Source organism: Mirounga angustirostris, unplaced genomic scaffold (assembly GCF_029215605.1).
Source record: "Mirounga angustirostris isolate CCGP_5_RB_7025 unplaced genomic scaffold, mMirAng1.0.hap1 SCAF_11, whole genome shotgun sequence".
NCBI lineage: Eukaryota > Metazoa > Chordata > Mammalia > Carnivora > Phocidae > Mirounga > Mirounga angustirostris.
In genome coordinates this window covers 12,260,757-12,282,674 of record NW_026991719.1, presented here as the reverse complement: position 1 = coordinate 12,282,674, position 21,918 = coordinate 12,260,757, and the positions used below count along the sequence as shown (strand labels likewise).

Sequence of the window (21,918 nt, the reverse complement as noted above, 5' to 3'; positions counted from 1 at the left end):
AGTAAAGTAAGCTGGAGAAAAAATGTTAAGGAAAATACACTTACAGTACTGTATGGTAAAAAGCCTCCGTATAAAATGGACCTGTACAGTTCATATCCGTGTTGTTCAAGGGTTAAATGCAAATGATTATTTTTAAATCATTTCCTTTATTTAGGATGTATGTGATTCAGATGTCCATATATTTAGTGTTTAAAGCTAAACATAAATCAAAGAGTCTGGTTTACATCATTCTTGGGAGTGCTGCATCTTTTCCATTAGACTTTCTTTAAAAACTATCACGAAAACTCTGAGACATGCAAATAAAACAGAAGGAACCTTCATGTGCACATCATTCAGCTTCAACACCCCTCAACTCAATACCTATAGTCATATGCTTGTTGCATCATCTGTTTCCCACCACCCCCTCCATTTTGGCCTCAGCATTTTAAAAGCAAGCCCTGGACATCATTTCATCTTCTATACTTCAGTATGCATCACCAAGAGACAGAAGTAACCACACACCCCCCAAATTAACAGTAACTCTTAACATCTTGTTCCTGATTCAGTTTTTCCTAATTGCCTGAAAATTGCATTTCTGTAATTGGTTTGTTAGAACCAGATGCCCACTAAGGCTCACATTGTATCTGGTTGATGTCTCTTAAGTCTTTTCATCTTTAACAACTCCTCTGCTTTTCTCCCCTGCCATTTTTGTTTTGTTTTGTTTTAACCGAGTCACCCATGCTGTAGAATATCTTCCATTCTGTATTTGGTGGATTGTAATCTTGTGGCAATGTTTAACTTGTTTTCCTATCCCCTATATATATTTTGATGTAGCCTGGTTAGGGTGAGGTTTGATGTCGGGGGCAAGGGCAAGAATACTTCATAAAAACCCTTTTTTTTTCCTACCAAAGCCGATTTTTACCCATTTTTCGTTAATAAACCTACTAAAAGATCATCATGTGAACTTTATACAGAGTTGGTTTATAATATTTTATTTAGTACTGAATGCTAAATACCTTCTTGTAGGTAGGTCTCAATCGTGTAATGCTACCAGTTAACATTTTTTGAGCACTTCTCTAGAAGTCTGGCACTAAGCCTTCTCTCCCTTAAATGTCTATGTATGAAGGTAAGTACTGTGATCCTTGTTTTCCAAATCAGGAAACAGGCTAGAGTTTAATTTACTTAAGATTACTCCATGTAATGCTTATATACAATTAAATCTAATGTATGGATTTATGGTTTAATATTTTTCTTTTCCTTGTTTTGTGCTGTACCACAATTAGGATGCAAAAGTAAGTTATTTATTATTGGATGCTAAAAACTGCATTTTCTCCATTAAATTGTCGAATGCCTTTTAATTACAAAATTGTTGCAAGTAATACCTGAATTTGACCTGGTCCTGTTTTGTGATATGCACAATCAGCCACTTTGGAAAAAAAAATTTTTTTTTTTTAAAAGATTTTATTTATTTATTTGAGAGAGAGAGAATGAGAGACAGAGCACATGAGAGGGGGGGAGGGTCAGAGGGAGAAGCAGACTCCCCGCCGAGCAGGGAGCCCTATGCGGGACTCGATCCCGGGACTCCGGGATCATGACCTGAGCCGAAGGCAGTCGCTGAACCAACTGAGCCACCCAGGTGCCCCACTTTGGAAAATTTTTAATAATTTTTTTCTAGCTATGCCTGCTTTTTTTGTCTGCCTTTGACATTTAAAAATGAGTACTGGTTGTGGCATAAGCCAAAAAATGCCTTTGGTCCTAGACTATTCTTTCTGTTATGTTGCCTCCCCTGAAGCCACCGGTCGCCCAGGGGAGGGCTGGGAAGGTGAGTTTCTGAAGCCGTGCTGCTGGGGACAGTTAAAGTCAAAAACTGAGTCGAGACCCAGAGGAAGACATTTCTATAAATACATGTGACCCAAATGATAAAAAACAAAAGCATGGAAAACAAAATTATGTGAAGATTCGGGAGAACTCTGGGTTTTCCCTGCTTTTTATTTCGGGGAGGCTTTCGATTTTAACACTAAGGTAACTTACCTTTCCTGTAGCTAATTCGATAGCAATGATTTCCTAAATTGCCAGTGGGTTTGCCTGCTTCTTGTGTGGCAGTAGCGGGGCCCAGCACATTGGCAGGTAATCAGTAGGTATTTGATGCATGCTCAAAATATCCTTCTGTGGTCTCTGACGTTTGGGGCGCAAAACCCTAAATAACTGCCTGCTCTCGGTATTCGAATGTGCCCAAACCAATGACTTGCTTGCACTGTTCTGTGAAACTTGCACATCCTTCCGTGTCAATTTCACATTCTCTAGCCTCCCCGCATCTGCTTACCAGAGTCTCACATTTTCCCTCCACAGGAAGCTGAAACCCCACGTAGTGTCCTTGAAGAAATTGGACTGACATAACTCTCCTCCCTTGTTGATGACTTCTTGTGGTCACACTGTAGATGGCCACTGCCTTCATGTCCATGTTAGCTAATGGTATAAGATGACGTCTTGTCAGTATTACTATTTTGCTAAGCTGCTTCATTCAGGCCTACACAAAATTTTTTTTTAAAGGGAACTTCGGTTAATCAAGTGATAAGGGACTTAAATACGAATTAGAGTGATGCAGGAAAAGAAAGGTACCATTTCTGGGTATTTTAAAGTTTACAGATCTGTTTCTCTCAATCTAATCATGTATCTATTAGAATGACACAATCAGGCAATATACGTTCATTAATTACCATCTTTGGCAAAGGACACTTAAATTATAATATGAAACCTGGTTTTATGAAACCAAAGACTAGTGTGTAGCATTTCAGCATATATGAGAATAAAGGGAATTGATACATACCAAATGAATTAAAATTTAACTGTTCAAGACTTAAAAAAAAAAAAAGGAACAAAATTTATACCATTATTTATTCCTTATTGGAAACTACATTAAAGGGAATACACAAATGACTAAATTGAAATGATGTGTTTTACACTAAAAATTATTTCTCCGGCTTTCCAAGCCGGGGTTGAGGAACAGAGATCGACTGTTTAATAGTGAGCACGTTTGCTTTTAAGGCCAAGGAACATTCAACTCCTGAGACAAATTTTTTTTGTGGTCATAACCAGTTAGTGACTTGGATGGTTTTTGATGCCCCCAAATAAAAATGGATACATTGACTTACCGGAACTCTTCACAACATTACCTTACAGAAAAATGTGTTCTTCTCTTCACAAAATGTTGCTTAAGTCATTGTTTAAAGCACGAATGCTCCTCCTGGGGTGCTTGTTAACGGCCAAGTTTCTTTTGCTTCCCTCCACTTAACAAGTGCTGCAAACTTTAGGGCAGCTTCCTTCCCTTCCATGGCAATGCCTAGTTATCAGAAATCTTACAAAAGCAGACAGACAGCACGTTTCATGTAAAACAGAGTTGAATGAGGTAAAATGACATTAGTGGGCCCTGTGTTTTTTTAAAGCTATACAGTTGTTTCAGTGTCACTTTTATACATACTTCTGTATATGTAAACATGTCTTCGTGGTTTATACTTTCATTTGTATCTGCTGGGCTGGATTAAGCTTTGTTGTGATTGTGACCAATACATATTCAGGCCGTGTTAGCACTGTCTTTATCACATCACCAATTAGTTGTAATAAATGTTCAACATACACCACTGTAGTCTGTTTTTATCTTTCTCTTTGCAAAACTTTGTCAAACTATGGGGAGCTGCTGAAAGAATTTTAAATTTTTCTCAGTAAAATGTCGAAAATTCACCTCCATTTGAAGGTGGATGCTAAAAGCACACACAAGACAAATGATGGAAGATATAAGTTTTCATGTACTTAAATTTAAAGCTCACTAAAAAATAATGTGGCTTCCACGCTGAGAGCTCATCTACACATTTATTTTCAATCAATAAATGCCGCTTTTAAAACCTTGATGCAGTTGACGTTTCTACTTTCTGAATGAGCAACTCTCGTTACTCCAGGTAATCAAAGGTATTCCAAATCAACCAGATCCCCAACCCCCAGCACCCCCCCCCCACCACCACCACTGGAGGTGCTAGTACGCTCGCCAAAATGAACTGGTATTTACAAACTGCCACCTAATAGAAGCAGCAACTCAAAGCTTTGGTTATGATAGTTAAGGGACCTCCTACTAACTGCAGATGGGAAATATTACATAGTAAAGCAAGGATATTAAAGAACAAGGCATCAACTACCATCAAGTTTCTAGTCTGCTAAAAAGATACTTGCAGACATGGAGCGTCTCCAACACTCATCTGGTTTATTCACTGAAAACAGGCCTGATGGGCTTCTGCTGGCACTGTAGAGCTGGAATGTTTAAATCATAAATAGTAATCAGGTTATAAGTTTAAGAAACAGTAATACATTTAAGTTCAAGATGGACATTTATCAGGATAATGGACCAGTCCACTGGCTGAAAACTGCTCTCTCCCTCCCTCCACACTGCAGTGCCCATGAACACTGGAGAGAAAGACCCCATCATCTCATAATTACCTTGAGCACAAGCTGGTGTTTATCCTATTTTGTCCTCCATGATCTATGAAGGCTATTCAGCTCGGGATACCACCTTTAATTATGCATATCTTGGCCGTATTTAGGGAAGTACTGAAAAATACTGGATTTAGTGATCGTTACTCAGCATTAGTGAATCCAGTAGGTAATTACAGAAAATTTTCAATCATTTTTAGGGTAAAGCAGGCATTTAAAATTGAACAAATCAATTTTTAAAGTAAAATGATTTCTGGACCATACTAATAGTACTTTTATAGGCTACATATTAAGAACTCTCACTTTCAACACATAACCTTACTCAGAAATCCCAATCTTGAAATTTCTTTCCCTTTCTGTTAGCTTCAATACTTTGTGCATCCTTAAGCCCTTATTTCCAAATCCCAAGTTGCCAAAAGCCACATACTCTGAAATTCAAGATGTCCAGTATGGCAATGGAAAGTTTACGAAGAAAATTAAAAACGTGTAAGTAAGTATAAGAGCATCTTTTCTTTTTTATGATCTGAAATCGAAGAATGGTATTTTTTGCCTTAAGCTTTTTTTTTAAACAGAAGGTTCTCTGACCACTTTTTAAATGAGAATTGCTTTAACACCAGGCAGATTCAGTAGCAATGACCCTCATTTTCCTAAAGATTACAGAAATAAGACTTACCTCTATCTCAACAGCTCCCCAACACACTATAAAAAAGATGCAGCCCCTCATGGAGAACTTCCAGCTGAGAAGGGGCTGTGAATACGGGACAGGAGGGAGAGGAAATAAACGGACTTTACCCTTTAAGTACTTTAAAACAAAAGGAATTTTAAAGTCAAAAAGCTGCTCAGCTATTGCATGTAGAAAAACCCAAGAGATAATTAATAAAGGGCAAACAACCAAATTTAACAGTTATTAAATACAGAAAAAGTGGCTGAGCCAATACATAGAGAAACAAAACAGTTAAACATAAAATTTACCAAATCGGCAAAGATGAACTTGGTGGTGTGAGAACAGCAAAACTTATTGTTGTAGCCTTTCTGGAGGGCAATTTGGAAACGCTTCAGGAGTCCTAGCTCTTGATGTAACATAATTTATCGTAAGGAAACGGTCAAAAATATGTGAAAGTATTTAAGGAAATCCACAACAGGACTGTTTATAGCACTAGATTCTTTAATAGTGCAAAATTAAAGGTAATTTAAAATCCAACAATAGGGGTATGGTTGAATAAAGGGATAGGTCCACGCTGGGCAGTGAGAAAAAGAAGAGGCTTGATGAAATAGGAGGTTTGGTGGAGAAAAAAACATTTTCAACTGCAGCCATATATGATCTTACTGTGAAAAAAAAAAAAAAAACCATGTGTGCAGACGCAGAAGAGGAAAAGAAGGCGTAAGCACTGCTCCCATGTTAACGTTCTCACTAAGGGTTAGGATTACAGGTGATTTCCAGGCTATCTGTACACTGTAGGTTCTTCTAGGTTTTCTATACTAAACACACTGCTTATCAGAGCATAAAGGCCTTTTTAAATAGGGTTCTGCCAGCCTTGCTCAGCCATCGAGCTCAGAGCCCCCTAGGCCCCAGTATGAAGCAGCCCTCATAAAGAAGATCTACAATCATGTAAGAACAAAGTATGTTTATTTGCATTTGGGACTCTGAAGAATTCTGTCTCTGCTGCCTGACCTCCTCCTGCCACGGCTCCTGGACCTAGAGGAGCTCTGGCTCCCGCTGCCCCGGCCCCGGCTGCGGGCCCTTTTCCTTGCTCTACTCCGTGAAACGTGCCTCTCGCGACTCCTTGCCATGTGTTTGTGAGACTTCTGGCCCCGGCGCCTGCTTCTCCTTTTCCTCTCTGCTTCCCCGTTCCTCTTGTAGGAGTGCGATGGGCTAGGGCTCCGTCTCCTCCTGGGCCTCCCATAGTACTCCTCGTGGTGGCCCGTCCTGTCTCTCCTCTCCGAGCCCTTACCGAAGGAGGGGCCGGTCCGATCGGGAGACAGGTAGATGTCTCTGTTAGCCTCCCAAAACTCATTGTTGGGATTTCGGAACACATGCAGGAAGTTGCAGTGTTTTCCTCGTGGGCACTGCTGTATTTCAAACAAACCTGCAAGGGCACAGTGAGGAAACAGCATTTACTGCTAGCGCTTTACCCTTTTCAGAAGGCACACCGCTGATGTTCAGACGTGACAGGCCTATCTCCTCCTGCGCATTATCTCAAAGCGGCCTATGTAAAGTGATCTCATAGCTCTGGTTCCCAGAATTTCAAAACAATCGCAAACACTCTAACAAACGGCACTGTGAGCGGTAACGAAACCAGAAGTTTTCATTACGCCGATACCCTGGTCTCCGACGGGATGAGGGTGCGGGGTGCAACTGAACAAACGGTGACCACACCGGGGTTTTGTGTTTTGTTTTGTTTTTTAGGGTTTCACCGTCCCACCGATGGACGGTGTCGATCCCTAATTAACACTGAACACCCAGCCCTTGGGAGGCCCTGTGACAGGGCGCTCTGACAGCATGCTGGTGGCAGGACAGGGCTACTGGCCCAAAGAGAGCCTCTGAGAAGTGGACGGCTTAGTATTTTCTTTATACTTTAAGAAGAAGAGGGGAGCCTGGGTGGCTCCGTCGTTAAGCGTCTGCCTTCGGCTCAGGTCACGATCCCAGGGTCCTGGGATCGAGCCCCGCACCAGGCTCCCTGCTCAGCGGGAAGCCTGCTTCCCCCTCTCCCACTCCCCCTGCTTGTGTTCCCTCTCGCTGTGTCTCTCTCTGTCAAATAAATAAAATCTTTAAAAAAAAAAAAAAAAGAAGAGGGGAAACATTGGCCTAACGCTTTTAAATTTACCAAATGCTTTTAATATGGAAGATTCTTGTCACAGGTGAAATCTATCTGAACAACTTAAGAGATCCTTTTGAGGTTTTCAAACTTTTTTAAGTCCGTAAATTCCCCAGATATGTAAAACAGTTAAAAGTGAAATCCCTCCCTACCACATATTATATACGAAAAGCCAAAATCGATCAGAGTCCTAAATGTAAGACATGAAACCATACAACTGTCTGAGGAAGACATACAAGTAAAATCTTTGTGACACTGGGCTGAGCAATGGATTCTTAGGTATGACACCAAAAGTACAAACAAAAAAATATAGATAGACATAGATAGATAAAATGGATTTCATCAAAATTATAAACTTTTGTACTTCACAGGACATCATCAAAGTGAACAGACAACCCACAGAATGGGAGAAAATATTAGCCAATCACGTCTGCAATAAGAGGCTTGTCTGTAGAACGGATCAAGCACTCTTACAACCCAATAATAAAAAGACAACCTAATTAACAATGGGCAAAGTATCTAGACATCTCTCCAAGGAAGATTTACAAATGGCCAATAATGAGGACACACAAAAAATGCTCAACATCATTAGTTACTTCGGAAAATAACAAAGCTGTTATTTAAAAAAAAAAAAAAAAGCACTGGGGTGCCTGGGTGGCTCAGTTGTTAAGTGTCTGCCTTCAGCTCAGGTCATGATCCCAGGGTCCTGGGATCGAGCCCCACATCGGGCTCCCTGCTCCGCGGGAAGCCTGCTTCTCCCTCTCCCACTCCCCTTGCTTGTGTTCCTGCTCTCGCTATCTCTGTCTCTGTCAAATAAATAAGCAAGCAAGCAGGTAAAATAGTCTCCTGTTTTGGGGGAGGCCAATGTCACACTCAGAAGTACCTCACTGAAAACACACTGGATTCCCAGGAACTGACAAAAATAACTGCCTTCAGGGAAAAAAACAGTTCCATCTCTTTCAGCCCACAAGCTTTCAAATTTCAGGCATAATGGTTCTTCTGCTTTCCAAAGCAAGGAATTCTAAATTCTTCCCCCCCCCCCCCCCGCCTTGAATCAATGGTTTTTTAACTGCCAGCATCCATTAAGACCAGGCTGCCAAAGATAAAGACTTTGTAAATTATATATTTTTTTAATAAGAGGTGTTAAGCAGGCAAGTGTAAAGTCAAGAAAAGTAAAGGGTAAGCAAAGTGCTCCCCTAAGGCATTGACAGTTCCAGCTCTTTGCTTCCAGAGTCGTTCAACAATAAATAGTTTGGCTAAGCCCATCCAACAAAAATGAAAAAGTAATGAGGCCTCCAAAACTACTGGCTACTCAAAGGACTGACTCATTCCTTGACTTGGCGGCCACAGTCTGATGAGTCAGTCTGACTGAATGCGCCCTGACCGGATCCTACAGCTATAATCAGTCTCCACTGCACGAAAGCATGTCTTTCAAGCAAGGCAGGCAATGTTATAACGTTTTAGGTGGCAAGGATGACAGAAAATTTATTAGGGATAAAGATGGGGGGGGGAACCCAGCTTGAGTGAGGGGAGCCAATGAGGAGAGATCACTTCCGCCCATGCAACAAGGAAAAGGTGGCTTCCCACAAACACGACTCCTCAGGCTTCCTCAAGTTTTAAAGCCCAGTAATGAGAGTGAGAAGATGGGAACTCTAGCCCCAACTCTGTCACTGATACACTGTCACTTCAGTCACCTCGTCCATAAAGTGACCCGTAAGGTCTAGCACTGATCTAACACGCGAGCTTCTTGATATAACGATCTCTGCTCGTCTAGTTCAGGAGGCAAAAGCTATGTTTTACTCCTTTAAAAGACTGTGTTTTGGGGGCGCCTGGGTGGCTCAGCCGGTTGAGCATCTGACTCTTGATCTCAGCTCAGGTCTCGATCTCGGAGTCGTGAGTTCAAGCCCCGCACTGAACTTAAAAAAAAAAAAAAAAGTGTTTTTTCCCTTAAGAATGTCCCTTTACACAACAGTGGAACCACTAGGGTCAAATCATTGTGTTGTATTTTACCACAAATTGCCATTTTCCATCGGGTCACTGGGCAGAATTCGCACTGGAGCTGCCGTCCTGCGTACCATCGTCCATTAAACAGGGAAAGGGCTGCTTGACATTCTTCTTCCCTTTAAAAAAAGCCACAAATTAAAGGATGCCTTTTACAGTAACTTTCTATTATGCAGATGACCCCTACTGTTAATGAACCTTTTTACTAGTTTACCGTAGGACCACCAAGTTCACTGCTTTTGTACTAGGGAGTCCTCATGAGGGCATTCAAGCTCCTGAAAGCTCACAATATATTCAGGAACGCTTTTTACTAACCCTCCCAGAGGTTCTGATGCATGGAAATCAGCTTGAGTCAAAGCAGCTTAAACTGAAAGACTGGACCATTAAAAATGCACAGGTGTTTCCCATTGTCAGAGCCTCTCCTTTCTTAGCAAGGATTGCTATTTTTCTTACTACAATAATTTAACCCATTAGCCACAGCATGTCCCAGACAAACAGGAGGACAAGCAGAAAGGCTATACCAACTGCTCTCTTAGGGGGCGGAAAGCACACCGAGATTACACGGGGCTTCCATTTCTTCTCTATGCTAGTTACCCCTTTTCAGTTTGTATTTTAATTATTAAAACTATGTAAGTAAAAAGAATAACCATTGTAAAAGATTCAAAACTACGTTAAGTATCCAGCGAATGAAATACAAATGCGTTTTCAAGTCCCCTCTCTATATATTTCTGTATCAGCTCTTAATATTTACATTTTTAAAAATACCATGCATATGAAAGCTGTCTATTTAGTGGGAAAAACCCAGACAGCAACATAATTACAACACTATACCAAGACAAAATGTGAAGATGTTTATGTTCAGAATACTTACGATTGATACTGAACATACACATTGCCCCTCAGATGAGGTTCCAAGTTGCAGCTGACCTAAAGAGCAATGAAGAATTTGATCATAAAAAAAAAAAAAAAAGGACAAGAAACCCTCCAGTCATCCTAATGCACTTTGTCCAGGGGAACACTACCAAAAGTAGTTCTCATTGGAAGATTGCAAAACCCAGCTACTGTACCACTCCCAGGCCTGTTTAAGGCTTCCAGAAACGGCAGTGATACAGGCCCCAACTATGTGATCCCTGCTGATCCAGAATTGTTTTTCACAGACATGAAATGCTTCACACATACATAAAAATACAGAGAACAAAAGTCAACCCATATATCTGGCACCCAGGTTCAACACCAACGCTTTCCATTTTTGATGAATGGTTAAATATGCAAAACATTAAAGACCCAGTTGAAAGCCTTCTGCCTATTCTCCCTTCCTCATCACAGGGATGAGCACACACTACTCTGAGGCTGGAGTATCCTTCACGTTCCAAATGCAAACATACATACACAAATACATGTGCACCCATCTACACAGACACCAACACTCAGATCCATATGTACACAGACAGGCATATACACATACATCAAATGCGTGCCATCAGATCCTACACATATTATGCATAGACGTGTCTATTATGAATACATGGGTATATTTATGTATACATATGCAAAGAAACTTGTATATATGTATTGATAAACAATGTACAGTATTGCTTTATACATTTTAAATTTTTACACAAATAAGGTATATTTTACATTCTTTTTTCACAGTATCATCACATAAACATAAGGACTCATTTTAACTGTACATTGGATATACCAAATCATCAAATTTATCTACTCCTCTAATGATGACTATCCAAGGTGCTTCCAACTTTTCATCAACAAACAGTGCTGCACTCAGCATTCCTGAACATGTCTCTGTGAGTAGAAGCATTTCTCTAGTATGCATAACCAGAAGCAGTGTGCCAACTTATAGGTTATATGTACTTCAAACTTCACTAGGTATTGATAAACTGCTCTCTGAAGTGGTTTTACTAATTGACACTTCCTCGCCCACTCCTGGTATTAACAGAATTTATACTTTTTTACTTGATAGGTGTGAATAATCTCACTTAATATGCACTGTTCTTATTACTAGTTAAGATTGAACATTTGATCATTTGCCTTCAAAAATGACAAATCTGGACACATAGATCAATGGAACAGAACAGAAAGCTTAGAAATAAGCCCACGATCATATGGTCAATTAATCTATGACAAAGGAGGCAAGAATATGCAATGGGAAAAAGACAGTCTCTTTTATAAATGGTGCTGGGGAAAACTGGTCAGCTACATGCAGAAGAATGAAACTGGACCACTTTCCTACACCATACATAAAAATAAACCCAAAATGGATTAAGGACCTAAATGTGAGACCTGAAACCATAAAGATCCTAGAAGAGAGCACAGGCAGTAACTTCTCGGATGTTGGCCCTAGCAACATTTTTCTAGATAGGTCTCCTGAAAGCTCACAATATATTCAGGAAAAGGACAGCAAAAGAAACAGTCATCAAAACCAAAAGACAACCCACAGAATGGGAGAAGATATTTGCAAATGACATATTTGATAAAGAGTTAATATCCAAAACATATAAAGAACTTCTACAACTCAACACCCAAAAAACAAATAATCCAATTAAAAATGGGCAGAAGACATGAACATTTTTCCAAAGAAGACATCAAGATGGCCAAAAGACACATGAAAAGAAGCTCAACATCACTCATCATCAGGGAAATGCAAATCAAAGCCACAATGAGATATCACCTCACACCGGTCTGAATGGCTAAAATCGAGAAGATAAGAAACAAATGTTGGCAAGGATGTAGAGAAAGGATGTAGAGAAAAAGGAACCCTCATGCACTGTTGGTGGGAATGCAAACTGGTGCAGTCACTGTGGAAAACACTATGGAGGTTCCTCAAAAAGTTAAAAATAGAATTACCATATGATCCAGTAATCGCACTACTGGGTATTCACCCGAAGAATAAGAAAACACTAATTCAAAAAGATACATGCACCCCTACGTGTATAGCAGCATCATTTACAATAGCCCAATTATGGAAACAGCCCCAGTGCCCATTGATAGATGAATGGGTAAAAAAGATGTGGTGTATATACAATGGAATATTACTAAAAGAATGAAATCCTGTCATTTGCAACAACATGGATGGAGCTAGAGAGTATAATGCTAAGTGAAATTAAGTCAGAGAAAGACAGAGTGATTTCATTCATCTGTGGAATTTAAGAAAACAAGGGGGGGAAAAAAGAGACAAACTGAAAAACAGACTCTTAACTAGAGAACAAATGGATGGTTGCCAGAGGGGAGGTAGGTGGGGGATGGGTGAAAGAGGTGAAGGGGATTAATAGTACACTTATCTTGATGAGCACTGAGTAATGTAGAGAATTCTGAAATCACTATATTGTACACCTGAAACTAACACTGTATGTTAACCATACTGGAATTAAAATTTAAAAAAAGACAAATCTGATTTTTTTTTATTTAATGGTGTAAGAAGGTCTTCAAATATGGATACAATTGTTTAGCTTTTATTTCCAAAATGAATGTCTACAATGTTACAAATTTGTTCTACAGTATTTTTGTTAGAGTATCCAAAAAGAGGCACAATCCATAATGATAGTTTATAACACTGTCCTTAGAAGAAAGACTAATGATAGTTTATAACACCATCCTTGAAGTCTAAAAGGCCTCAGGAGGCCACATCAGTTGCACCAGCGACCTTAGAGATCATTTAACCCAGTGGTTCCCAAGGACCCATTAATTTTCCATGATGAATTCAATGTTTTGGAACTTTTCCTACTAAAAGTTTACCAAACAGCTTTCCATTTATAACTGCTAATGTGATTAGCATGAGCTTTGATGATAAAACTAAACCGAAGGGGGTAAAAAAACCAAAAACCAAAACCAAAGCACACTGTGGCTAGCAGGTGCAGCCTGTTCTAAGTAATGATTTCCACTAACCAGGTGGGAGTTCTGAAAGCAGCTCCATCACGGACTTCATAGAACCAGTATCATGTAGGGACCCCACAAGGGAAACCACTGATGGGGCGCAATTCCCTCCCTTTCAGGATGAGGCAAAAGCAAGAAGAGGTAAAGTGACACATTCAAAAGCACAGAGCTAGTCAAACCATGCAGACCTCCCAGCTGGCCCTGCCACGCTAGAATCCGCTGCTTACGCTGGGAAGCAGTGTGAAGACCGGAAGGTGCATGCAACAGAAACAAAAGGTAAAAGGGAAAGAGAAATTTTAAAAGATTTTTTTTTTTTTAGATTTTGAACTCAGGGGCGCCTGGGTGGCTGAGTCGGTTAAGCGTCTGCCTTCGGCTCAGGTCCTGATCCCGGGGTCCTGGGGTGGAGCCCCGCATCGGGCTCCCTGCTCGGCTAGGAGTCTACACCATCTCCCTCTGCCCCTCCCCCCTGCTCCTGTTCTTTCTCTCTCTCTCCAATAACTAAAATCTTTAAAAAAAATAAAAATTGTGAACCCAGTGGACAGAAGTATAGCTTCACATTTCACGACTGCCGCCGGCTGTGCCAGCTTTCCCGTCATTGCCACCTCGCAGGACAAAAACTCACGATTTTATTTTTTTTTCCTTCCCCTACCCTAACAAAGCAAACTCATCCGGGTTTGGGTCTGCTCGAGTCACAAAGTGGGAGGCCCCAGTACGCTAGGATTCAAGCCCGGGGTCCCGTGAGCAGCCGCTAGCACCTCTGCCTTCACTCTTGCCTTGAGGGATGTTTTCCAGTAGCTGTGTACTCTGAATGGCTCTTTTTCACCCGGATGCTGCATCACAAGCCACGATTTGGGGAACACTATGTTCAGTACCGAGAGTACTGAATGAACACACTGTCAAAAAAAAAGGAATCAAGGTTTCTGTTCTTGGGTAGCTCCAGAAGAGTAAGTATCTCGGCCGGAAGGTGCAAGCAGGCGCCATCAACATCATGCAGCCAACTGAGTAAGCGGAGAGGTGTTATGCCGCGCGCACCGTGCACCGTGGCTCGGGGTGAGACCCACTACAAGGGAGGGAGGGGCTGCCTTCGCCGTCATATGCAGCCTCTAACTGAACGCTGGGACGGCTACCTGCAGGACCTTATGCAGCTCGGATTTCAGGTAGTCCCTCTGCCGTACAGGCAACGAGGACTGGTGGCAAGGGAGTCACATTTACCGAGCACCTGGGGGCCCAACTTTGGACCAGGCCCTGTGCCATCGCACACGGCCCGCCCAGGCAGACAGCCTGTGCCCTAGCGCTTGCGTCCTCTAGGGCACTTTGGTGGGAAGTGAAGCAGTCCCCTTCTTCATGTGCATCGTGCACACCCACCTTGAACTGGATCACTTTCCCCACGTTCTTGAACTCAGGAAGCACGTCATCATAGAAGTCCAGGAACTGCTGGTAGGTTTCCTCTTCACTGTACTCTAGGCTGGCATCCGGGTCATAGTCATCCCTTCTGCACTGCTCCATTCCAAACGTTGTGAACATGCTTTTAATAAGGAGTGTGGGGCTCGAGGATGGGAAATTGTGTTTACGTGAACACCTGCATGTGAAAGGAGAACTTAAATGCAGCACTCCAAGAGTTAGCAATCACACATCAGAAGCTCCCTTTAAGCTTGGAGATAGACTCAAAGAACTTGCTTAATTGCAAGATAATAAACGCCATCCAGGTGTCAAATTGCAACACTTAAACTGCTCTAAGACTGACCGATATATATATTTGCTCTCATTAAGATGTAAAGGTGGGAATTATTTCCACATTCATATGCCATTCAGCAGCCTTTTGATGAACTTCACAAAGCCTTGTATGTGTAAAAGCATAGGAAAAAAGAAGGTCCGCTGACATGGCAGATTGCGGTGACAGGCATGAGGATACCGTATGTGGGACTCAGGAGGAAGGTGAGAACAATACAATCCTGGGTCTATACGATCTTCAACTACCTCAGGGCTTAGAGAATAGGGTAATGTAAGAGTTCCGAGCCAACAGAATAGTTCAATTTCACATATGTATATATAGCATTTCGTATTTTTCATGGCATTTTTATATTTCTTCCTCTGATCTTCGCAACCCGTGAGGACAGTTGGGGCTAGTATTGTCCCCACTTTGCAAAGCGGGAAGCTGAGGCCTAGAGAAGCACACTTACCCAAGGCGCATGGCTGCTCAGAGAGGGCCAAGAGATGGGAGTTAACCTCCAGTCTAGTACCTGTTCACTATATATGATATGATACGGAGAATTCTTGCGTCATGAGGTGGCTAACCATTACGAAAAACAACTTTCTTTTCATAGTTTAAGCTGAACCAGGTTGTACCTGAGTCATTTAAGTCTTTTACATGAGTTTATTTACTTCCCTCTCCGAAAATGAGGGGAAAAAAAAAATGCAGTTCAAGGTTCCAAACAGTCAGATTTTCCTGATTAGGTTTCCAGTTAAAAAACTGGTTAAGACAAAATTTTTAGGAAAAAATCCCCAGAACTAAGGAAGAAAAAAAGCTGAAGAAAAAGGCAAGTGCTAGAAAAATCAATCGCCTCAAAATGACTAAATGTTTTCCTCCTCCTCACTTCCCATGTCTAGCATATACATCTGTGCCCCACGTGAGACACCTCAGGGTGCCCCCCGCACAGCGCACCCGGCTCAGAGATGTGCAGTGTCCAGTCATGGGACCCTCCGAGATGATTCAGTAGAGACCTCGTGATGAGATCCGTCTTCCCAAGTATAGCTACCAACAGCACAAAGAGTGAAAGTTCAAGCTGACTGCAAGTGTCAGCGGTGAATCGGAATTTTACACGGAGGAAGCACATACAGATTTTAAACAAGGAACCAATTTAACAGGGTTAAAATTCTGCTCATGGGATTATTACATCTCAATGAACCTGGCTCTAGTTCCTAGGGTGTCAAGCGAGCATCTGAGTTTTGGAACAGAGCCCAAGTCCCTGTTGAGGGAAAATCCCCACTTGGCCTGGAGACAGTCCATACAATCTGTGTATATTCAGGGCTAGCCCTACCGCTCCTACTGAGAAGGCAGCTAAGACAAGAGATATTTGGGAAGGCAATCTATAGGTGTGATACCAAACCTGTGTGATTCCCAGAATCACTTGGAAAGAACTGAGATTTCTCAAGTTCTGTTCCAGACCATCTGTTAAGACCTGAGGGTGGGGAACCATATTTTCAGAGTAACTCCCCACTTGATCCCGAAGGTCAGCCATGTTTGGGAACCCCTGGTTTAGGCCATGCTATTTACTTATGATGCAGATATTTGAATCAAGTAAGACTGCCCTGAAATCACATAGTAAGACGTTACCCTAGCCCAAGGTCAGCCAATGAACCATGGGATCTCCAGATGCCCCCTCAGGTAGAGCTAACGGACACCTCTTTTTCTCTTCTTGAGGGAGCACTCGAGGTACCCACTACCCTCGTCCTTCACAGATTTCAAGTTACATGCTGAAATTGGGCTGCAATAATTTATTGAAGGTCTCTATAAGAAACATTTTCGGGAAAATTACGTAAGCAGCTGTTCATAAGACATCTATCGAAGTTATCGTCCACCTCCTTCCTCAGTGTCTTTATGCAGTATTCCATGGGAGAAACAGTTAGGATCTGATGCCTGGAAAATCTCAGTCTTTCCAGAGATACCACGCATTCTTCCTTTTTGGTAAGAACTAAATCTCTGCCTGGGCTGCGTTAAAATCCAGAGCCAAGTGTACTGCACACTCACAGTAACGCCCTCTCTCCTCCTTCCCTGGCTTTCCATTTATTTCATGACACTTGGGGCAGTACAGTATGAGCCCTCTTTCCATCACTTCTGGAAACCAGGGAGTTACGAATAACTACTCTAATAAGGTTTACCTTTCATCAGTGATAATGTTTTCAGGAGGGGAAAAAAACCGAACAACAACACAGAACTCCCTTCAAAGCTGTGACTCCAAGCAGTATCAACTCCAGAAAGGTCCCAGAATTGAACTGTGGACTAAGTACAAAACCAGAACCACTAAAGAAATACTGGGGTGATGGAAGTGTCTGTCTGAAGTGACAAGCCTTAACAGGAAAGAACAGCTGTGTGATTCTGGAGCAAGTCACTGCGGCTCTCTGGAAAAGGGGAACGCTTCATTGTCTCAAGGGGTGGTACTTGGATTTTGTAACTGCTCATTTCATAGAATTTTATTTCACAATTCATCACTTGAATGATGAAAATACCCAAATTGCTCTTGTATTTTGATTGCTGGGATGGTGAAATTTCATATGCCTATAAAAATACGAAGAAATGTTTACAAACTAATCTGCTCACTGTCACTATTTCCTTGGAATGACTCTCAGGGGTGGGTGGGAGAGCCTGGCGGCCCACTCTCCTTTCCACACACAAGCACTGTCCATTTAGGACTTTTCCCCTTCTCTCACCTGTGCCCATCAAAAGGAGAATTTAGAATCAGATGACCACAATCTCAGAATTCAAGGAAATGTTAGAGATACATCATAAACGAGGAATTCTGCAGCCCGAAAACCTTAAATGCCATTTGGTTCGGCTACCCACACAAATGTGAATTTACATTGAGTCTCAATTGTCTTTCAAAGGTACCTCCCATGTTTTCTTTGGTGGGGGGTGTTTAACATCAATCATTACTATTTCTTGATGAAACTAAGCATATGTTCAGGAGATTTTTCTAAAGGTAAAAGGGAATAAAGTCTCTTCTCCTTTCCTTAGTTGCTAGTTCCTCAAGAGGAGGCGTTTGCTACTGACCACATCCTACGAATCCTTTCACAGGCTTCATACAACCCCAGCTATAAACTATAAAAGGAGCTACACATCCTACATGAGTGGCTCTCAGTCCTAGGGCTCATGAGAAACACCTGAGGACATTTCAAAAGTAAGGCCGCCCAAGTCTCAGAGATTTACTCAACCGGAGGTAGGACATAAATTTTTCAAAGCTTTCTAGAGGATTCTAACGTGTACCTGGGTTGAGAGCCACTGCTCTTAAAAAACATAAAAAAGCATGAGGGCTTGACTTAAAAAAGAAAAATAAGAGGAAGAGAGAGAAAGTTTGTATTTTTAAAGAAGGACATGAAACTCATGGCTTGGATAATTTTATGAATAACATGACTGACAACATACAGTTTTCTCATTAAATACATATGAATTTGCCTACTCATAGCCCTTTTGGGATTAATAGGACCCTAAGAAATGATTAGATCTCTTCTGCAGGATGCTTAGTAATCATTAGATTTCGTCTTGGATAGATTCATTCACCATTATAAATTATTTTTCTCCTTTGAGTTGTTCATTCATAAATAAGCCAAATGATAAACATCACCAATGCCTGGCATATTATCAAGTATTTAAATATTTGCTAAATGAATGAAGACATCGACACTTAGTTCTCTACATGAATGCCTTGTTTCAAAAACACTGAGCCATGGGACGCCTGGGTAGCTCAGTCGGTTAAACGTCTGCCTTCAGCTCAGGTCATGATCCCAGGGTCCTGGGATCGAGTCCCGCATCGGGCTCCCTGTTCAGTGGGGAGTCTGCTTCTCCCTCTGCCTGCTTCTCCCCCTGCTTGTGTGTGCTCTCTCTCTCTCTCTCTCTGGCAAATAAATAAAATCTTAAAAAAAAAAAAGAAGAGAAAAAAACAACACTGAGCCAAAAAAGGCAGGCAACGGAGTGTCTCAGAGAATAAAGGCAACCATAACAAAATGAAAATACCAGCGACCACTCAGGACAGTGTCTGCCGTATGCCCACCACGGTGTCCGGGCTTGCCCTTCATCCACTCCTTGCAGCCTCACCACCTCCTTCGAAGGCACAGAAGGCTTAAGTAACTTGCCCAAAGGGACAGCTGCTCAAGTCCGCTTCTGCACCCCGGCTCTGTTCCTGAGTCAGAGCCGACAGACTGAGAATGGGGCATTAGAATACTTTTCCTCACTCACTCGGGTCCTGTCTTTCACAGATATCCCTTTGGGCATGCAAATTTTTCAAAGCCTCTTTTGTGCACAGTGTTGGCCACTCAGAAGTAAGTAAGTAAGTAAGTAAATAAATAAAGCCAAGCTGTTCCTCCGGTCTCTTGAAATATGTTCTTTCCCCATCCAAGCTGTCCCACGTGGACTCACGCAAGCACAGGAAGACAAAAAGCACAAGGTCTCTGGGAAGCTGTGGAAGGAATGCAAAGGAAGCCCCAGGAGAGAAGTCGGCTGAGCCCGCCGGGGGAACAGAGGAGTAATGCAACCGGAGAAGCAGCAAGGATGCAGCCAACGCCTGACCGGGGACCTTTCAAACTCAAGCCCGTGGTGCTCCCAAAGAGAGAACTGAACAACCTCCACATTCTGATGCACTGAATTCTGACATGATAAAGCAAAATTAGTTACCTATCTCCAAATCTGCACGCTCCTGTTTTACTGTAGAATGGACAATTAGCTCGATCTTTCTCCATTATCCTTAAGTCCATGGGTGGCTCTGGGTTTTGCCATGTGGCACCATTTTCCAACTGTTGAAAATAACCACGACTTTATTGGTGGTGTAAAAATCCATGTATTCAAATTATTTTGGTCAAAAAAAACAAAAATAGATTTAAGAATATACACATTTAGGTCATAACAGGCAATCGAGACTTCACAATCATCCAGAGACATGCACTGTGTCTTTCTTGGCTCCCAGTCATTGCCCAGGACTGGGCACCGCTGTGGCTACGGGAAGCAGTCACTGAGGTCTCCCTGCTGCCCATCCATTCTGAATGGGGTCAAAGAACTTGTCAGGGAACCACCCCTGAGAGAGACCCAAGTTGCTCTGTAGCAAGTTCAACCGTTTATTTTGGGACAACAGCGCGTGGTGTTGCTCACACACACTTTAAGGACTATAAGTACAGTCCATGGGGCGGGGGGTGGGGGGAGGCCACAGGGGACACAACTTGATACCATTTGCTTTTGTTCATCAAAAACCTCTTGCTGCTGTTGCTGCTGTAAAAATCACAGAGCTGCAGAAGTGATTCTGATATTCAGACGTGACCTACATAGCTTACCACAAAATTAACATTCTACTAGAGGGACGGTTTTTAAAGAAATGTTCACTGGTCTCAAATTCTGAATGAAAGGTTTGAAAATACCTCATTTTCAGCCTGCTCCAGCATCTTCTGCACAGCTTCCTACAAATGGTGCAAACATAGGACTAATGAAAACCTGCAAGTCAGGAAAGTCACGTCTGGTTTCTCTGGTTAAGAAGCTCATGTGTATTAAAAAAAAAAAAAAACAAACACACGCCAAAGGCTTCAGGTTCTAATTTGCTTTCTACAGCACAGATCTTCTGAAAAGCTTTCAAAGGACATATAGCTGAGAATGTTTATTCAAATAGGACATTTATTAGCTCCCATTGCAAAACACAGTCTTATAATAGTTTCAGTAACAGTAATATTTAGCATATTTGATCATATATACCACATTCTAGCTTTCAAGATGAGTGATATAGTATCAGTGAATTATTATATAATGCAATGCTTAGATCAAACATCAACACTTAACAGATGTTAAATTATGACATGAACAGTAGTAATTCGGGTTGATGAAAAAATCTCAAACTTTTCGGTAAGGCAAAGGAGTCTTGCAATATACTAGTAAATTCTGAGCTCACTGTCATTTAAAAGTTTTAAATTATTCTTCACAGACTTCTCTTCCCTAGCCCCTTAAAGCATTACATAAAAGACTCCTCTGTCTAGCTGCTTGAGAATGCGACCCGGTCACGTGGGGGTCCTGGCTAACTTCACGTGCTCACAATGCAGCTCTGGGTCTTCTTCACCCCCATCCACCTGAACGCCCCGCATCTCAGTAACTGATGTTGCCATTCATTTGCCCACTTGTTCGGACTAACAACCTAAGAAGCAGAACTGGAATTCCTCTCCTTTTCCTTGCCCTCCCTGCCCATTCAGTCTCCAAGCCAGGGCCCCACCACCTCTCCCGCCACACACCCCAGCTCTGAGTACTTATCCTTACTAAGCACTCCCCTCATCCAAACCGCCGTCATGTCCTACCCGGAACAGTGGCCTTCTAACTGCTCATTCTATTTTCATTCCTGTCTCCTGGGTGACCACTCCCTGCTCTCCCCCCCTTCTTTATATACAAAAGTTAGAATGATCTGGTAAAGGTATAGATATAAATTAAATGAAGTCAAACCCTGCTTAAAAACCCCGCAATGGCTTCCCATGACACTTAACATAAAACCCAAACTCCTCCTTCCAGTCCACGAGGGCTTACATGAGCTGACCCTGCCTACCTTCCTGAGCCCCTCCCTCACCCCCACCGCTCTCTCCTTTGGTCTCCAAGATTCAGGCACCCTGACATCTTTTCAGCTCCATGCTCAGGCCTCTTCCCTCTGCCTGGACCCCTTCTCCCCAAGATCTTTGCACTCAGATATCAGCTCAAACATCGGCTCCTTGGACAAGTCTTCCTTGACCAGGCAATCTAAAGAAGTACATCCCTATCCCAATCACTATCACATGACTCTATCTATTTCTTTATAGCACTTAACATTATCTCATAGCACTTAAAATTATCTTTTTTGCTTACTTATCATCTGGCTCCCCCATCTAAAAAACTCAAGGAGAGCAGGTACTGTGTTTTTCACTGCTCTTATCCCTCTACTAGAAAAGTATCTAGCACACAGCAGAAACATGGATTGCATATCCCTTTATACATGCTTACAACCTACCTCATTTTACCTGCCTCTCCATAATGTCTCACCTGACT

The 21,918-nt window shown here is 42.0% G+C and overlaps 2 protein-coding genes across 10 annotated transcripts in view; one reads left to right on the top strand and one right to left on the bottom strand.

Moving 5' to 3' along the window:
* Positions 1-12,541, top strand: part of AP1S2 (adaptor related protein complex 1 subunit sigma 2) — a 37,937-nt gene extending 25,396 nt beyond the window's left edge. For 3 of the 5 annotated variants that reach the window (XR_010406045.1, XM_045875151.3, XM_064573804.1), the window contains one exon: positions 2,329-3,882. Coding sequence is in view for 4 of the 5 variants with exons in the window: in XM_045875151.3 (XP_045731107.1) it covers positions 2,329-2,376 (48 nt within the window). In the remaining variant the exon portion in view is untranslated. Of the gene's footprint in view, positions 1-2,328; positions 3,883-10,928 lie in introns of those variants that run through there. The other 2 variants (XM_064573802.1, XM_064573806.1) reach the window with 2 other exon arrangements.
* The window catches only part of ZRSR2 (zinc finger CCCH-type, RNA binding motif and serine/arginine rich 2), a 32,490-nt gene continuing 12,561 nt past the window's right edge, over positions 1,990-21,918 (bottom strand). Inside the window, exons 6-13 of one of the 5 annotated variants that reach the window (XR_010406044.1) lie at positions 20,286-20,324; positions 19,552-19,670; positions 14,532-14,745; positions 10,147-10,202; positions 9,285-9,394; positions 5,132-6,545; positions 4,465-4,585; positions 1,990-4,278 (exon numbers count right to left, since the gene is read on the bottom strand). Coding sequence is in view for 2 of the 5 variants with exons in the window: in XM_045875133.3 (XP_045731089.1) it covers positions 6,085-6,545; positions 9,285-9,394; positions 10,147-10,202; positions 14,532-14,745; positions 19,552-19,670; positions 20,286-20,324 (999 nt within the window). In the remaining 3 variants the exon portion in view is untranslated. Of the gene's footprint in view, positions 6,546-9,284; positions 9,395-10,146; positions 10,203-14,531; positions 14,746-19,551; positions 19,671-20,285; positions 20,325-21,918 lie in introns of all 5 variants that reach the window. The other 4 variants (XR_008506043.2, XR_010406043.1, XM_045875133.3 and 1 more) reach the window with 4 other exon arrangements.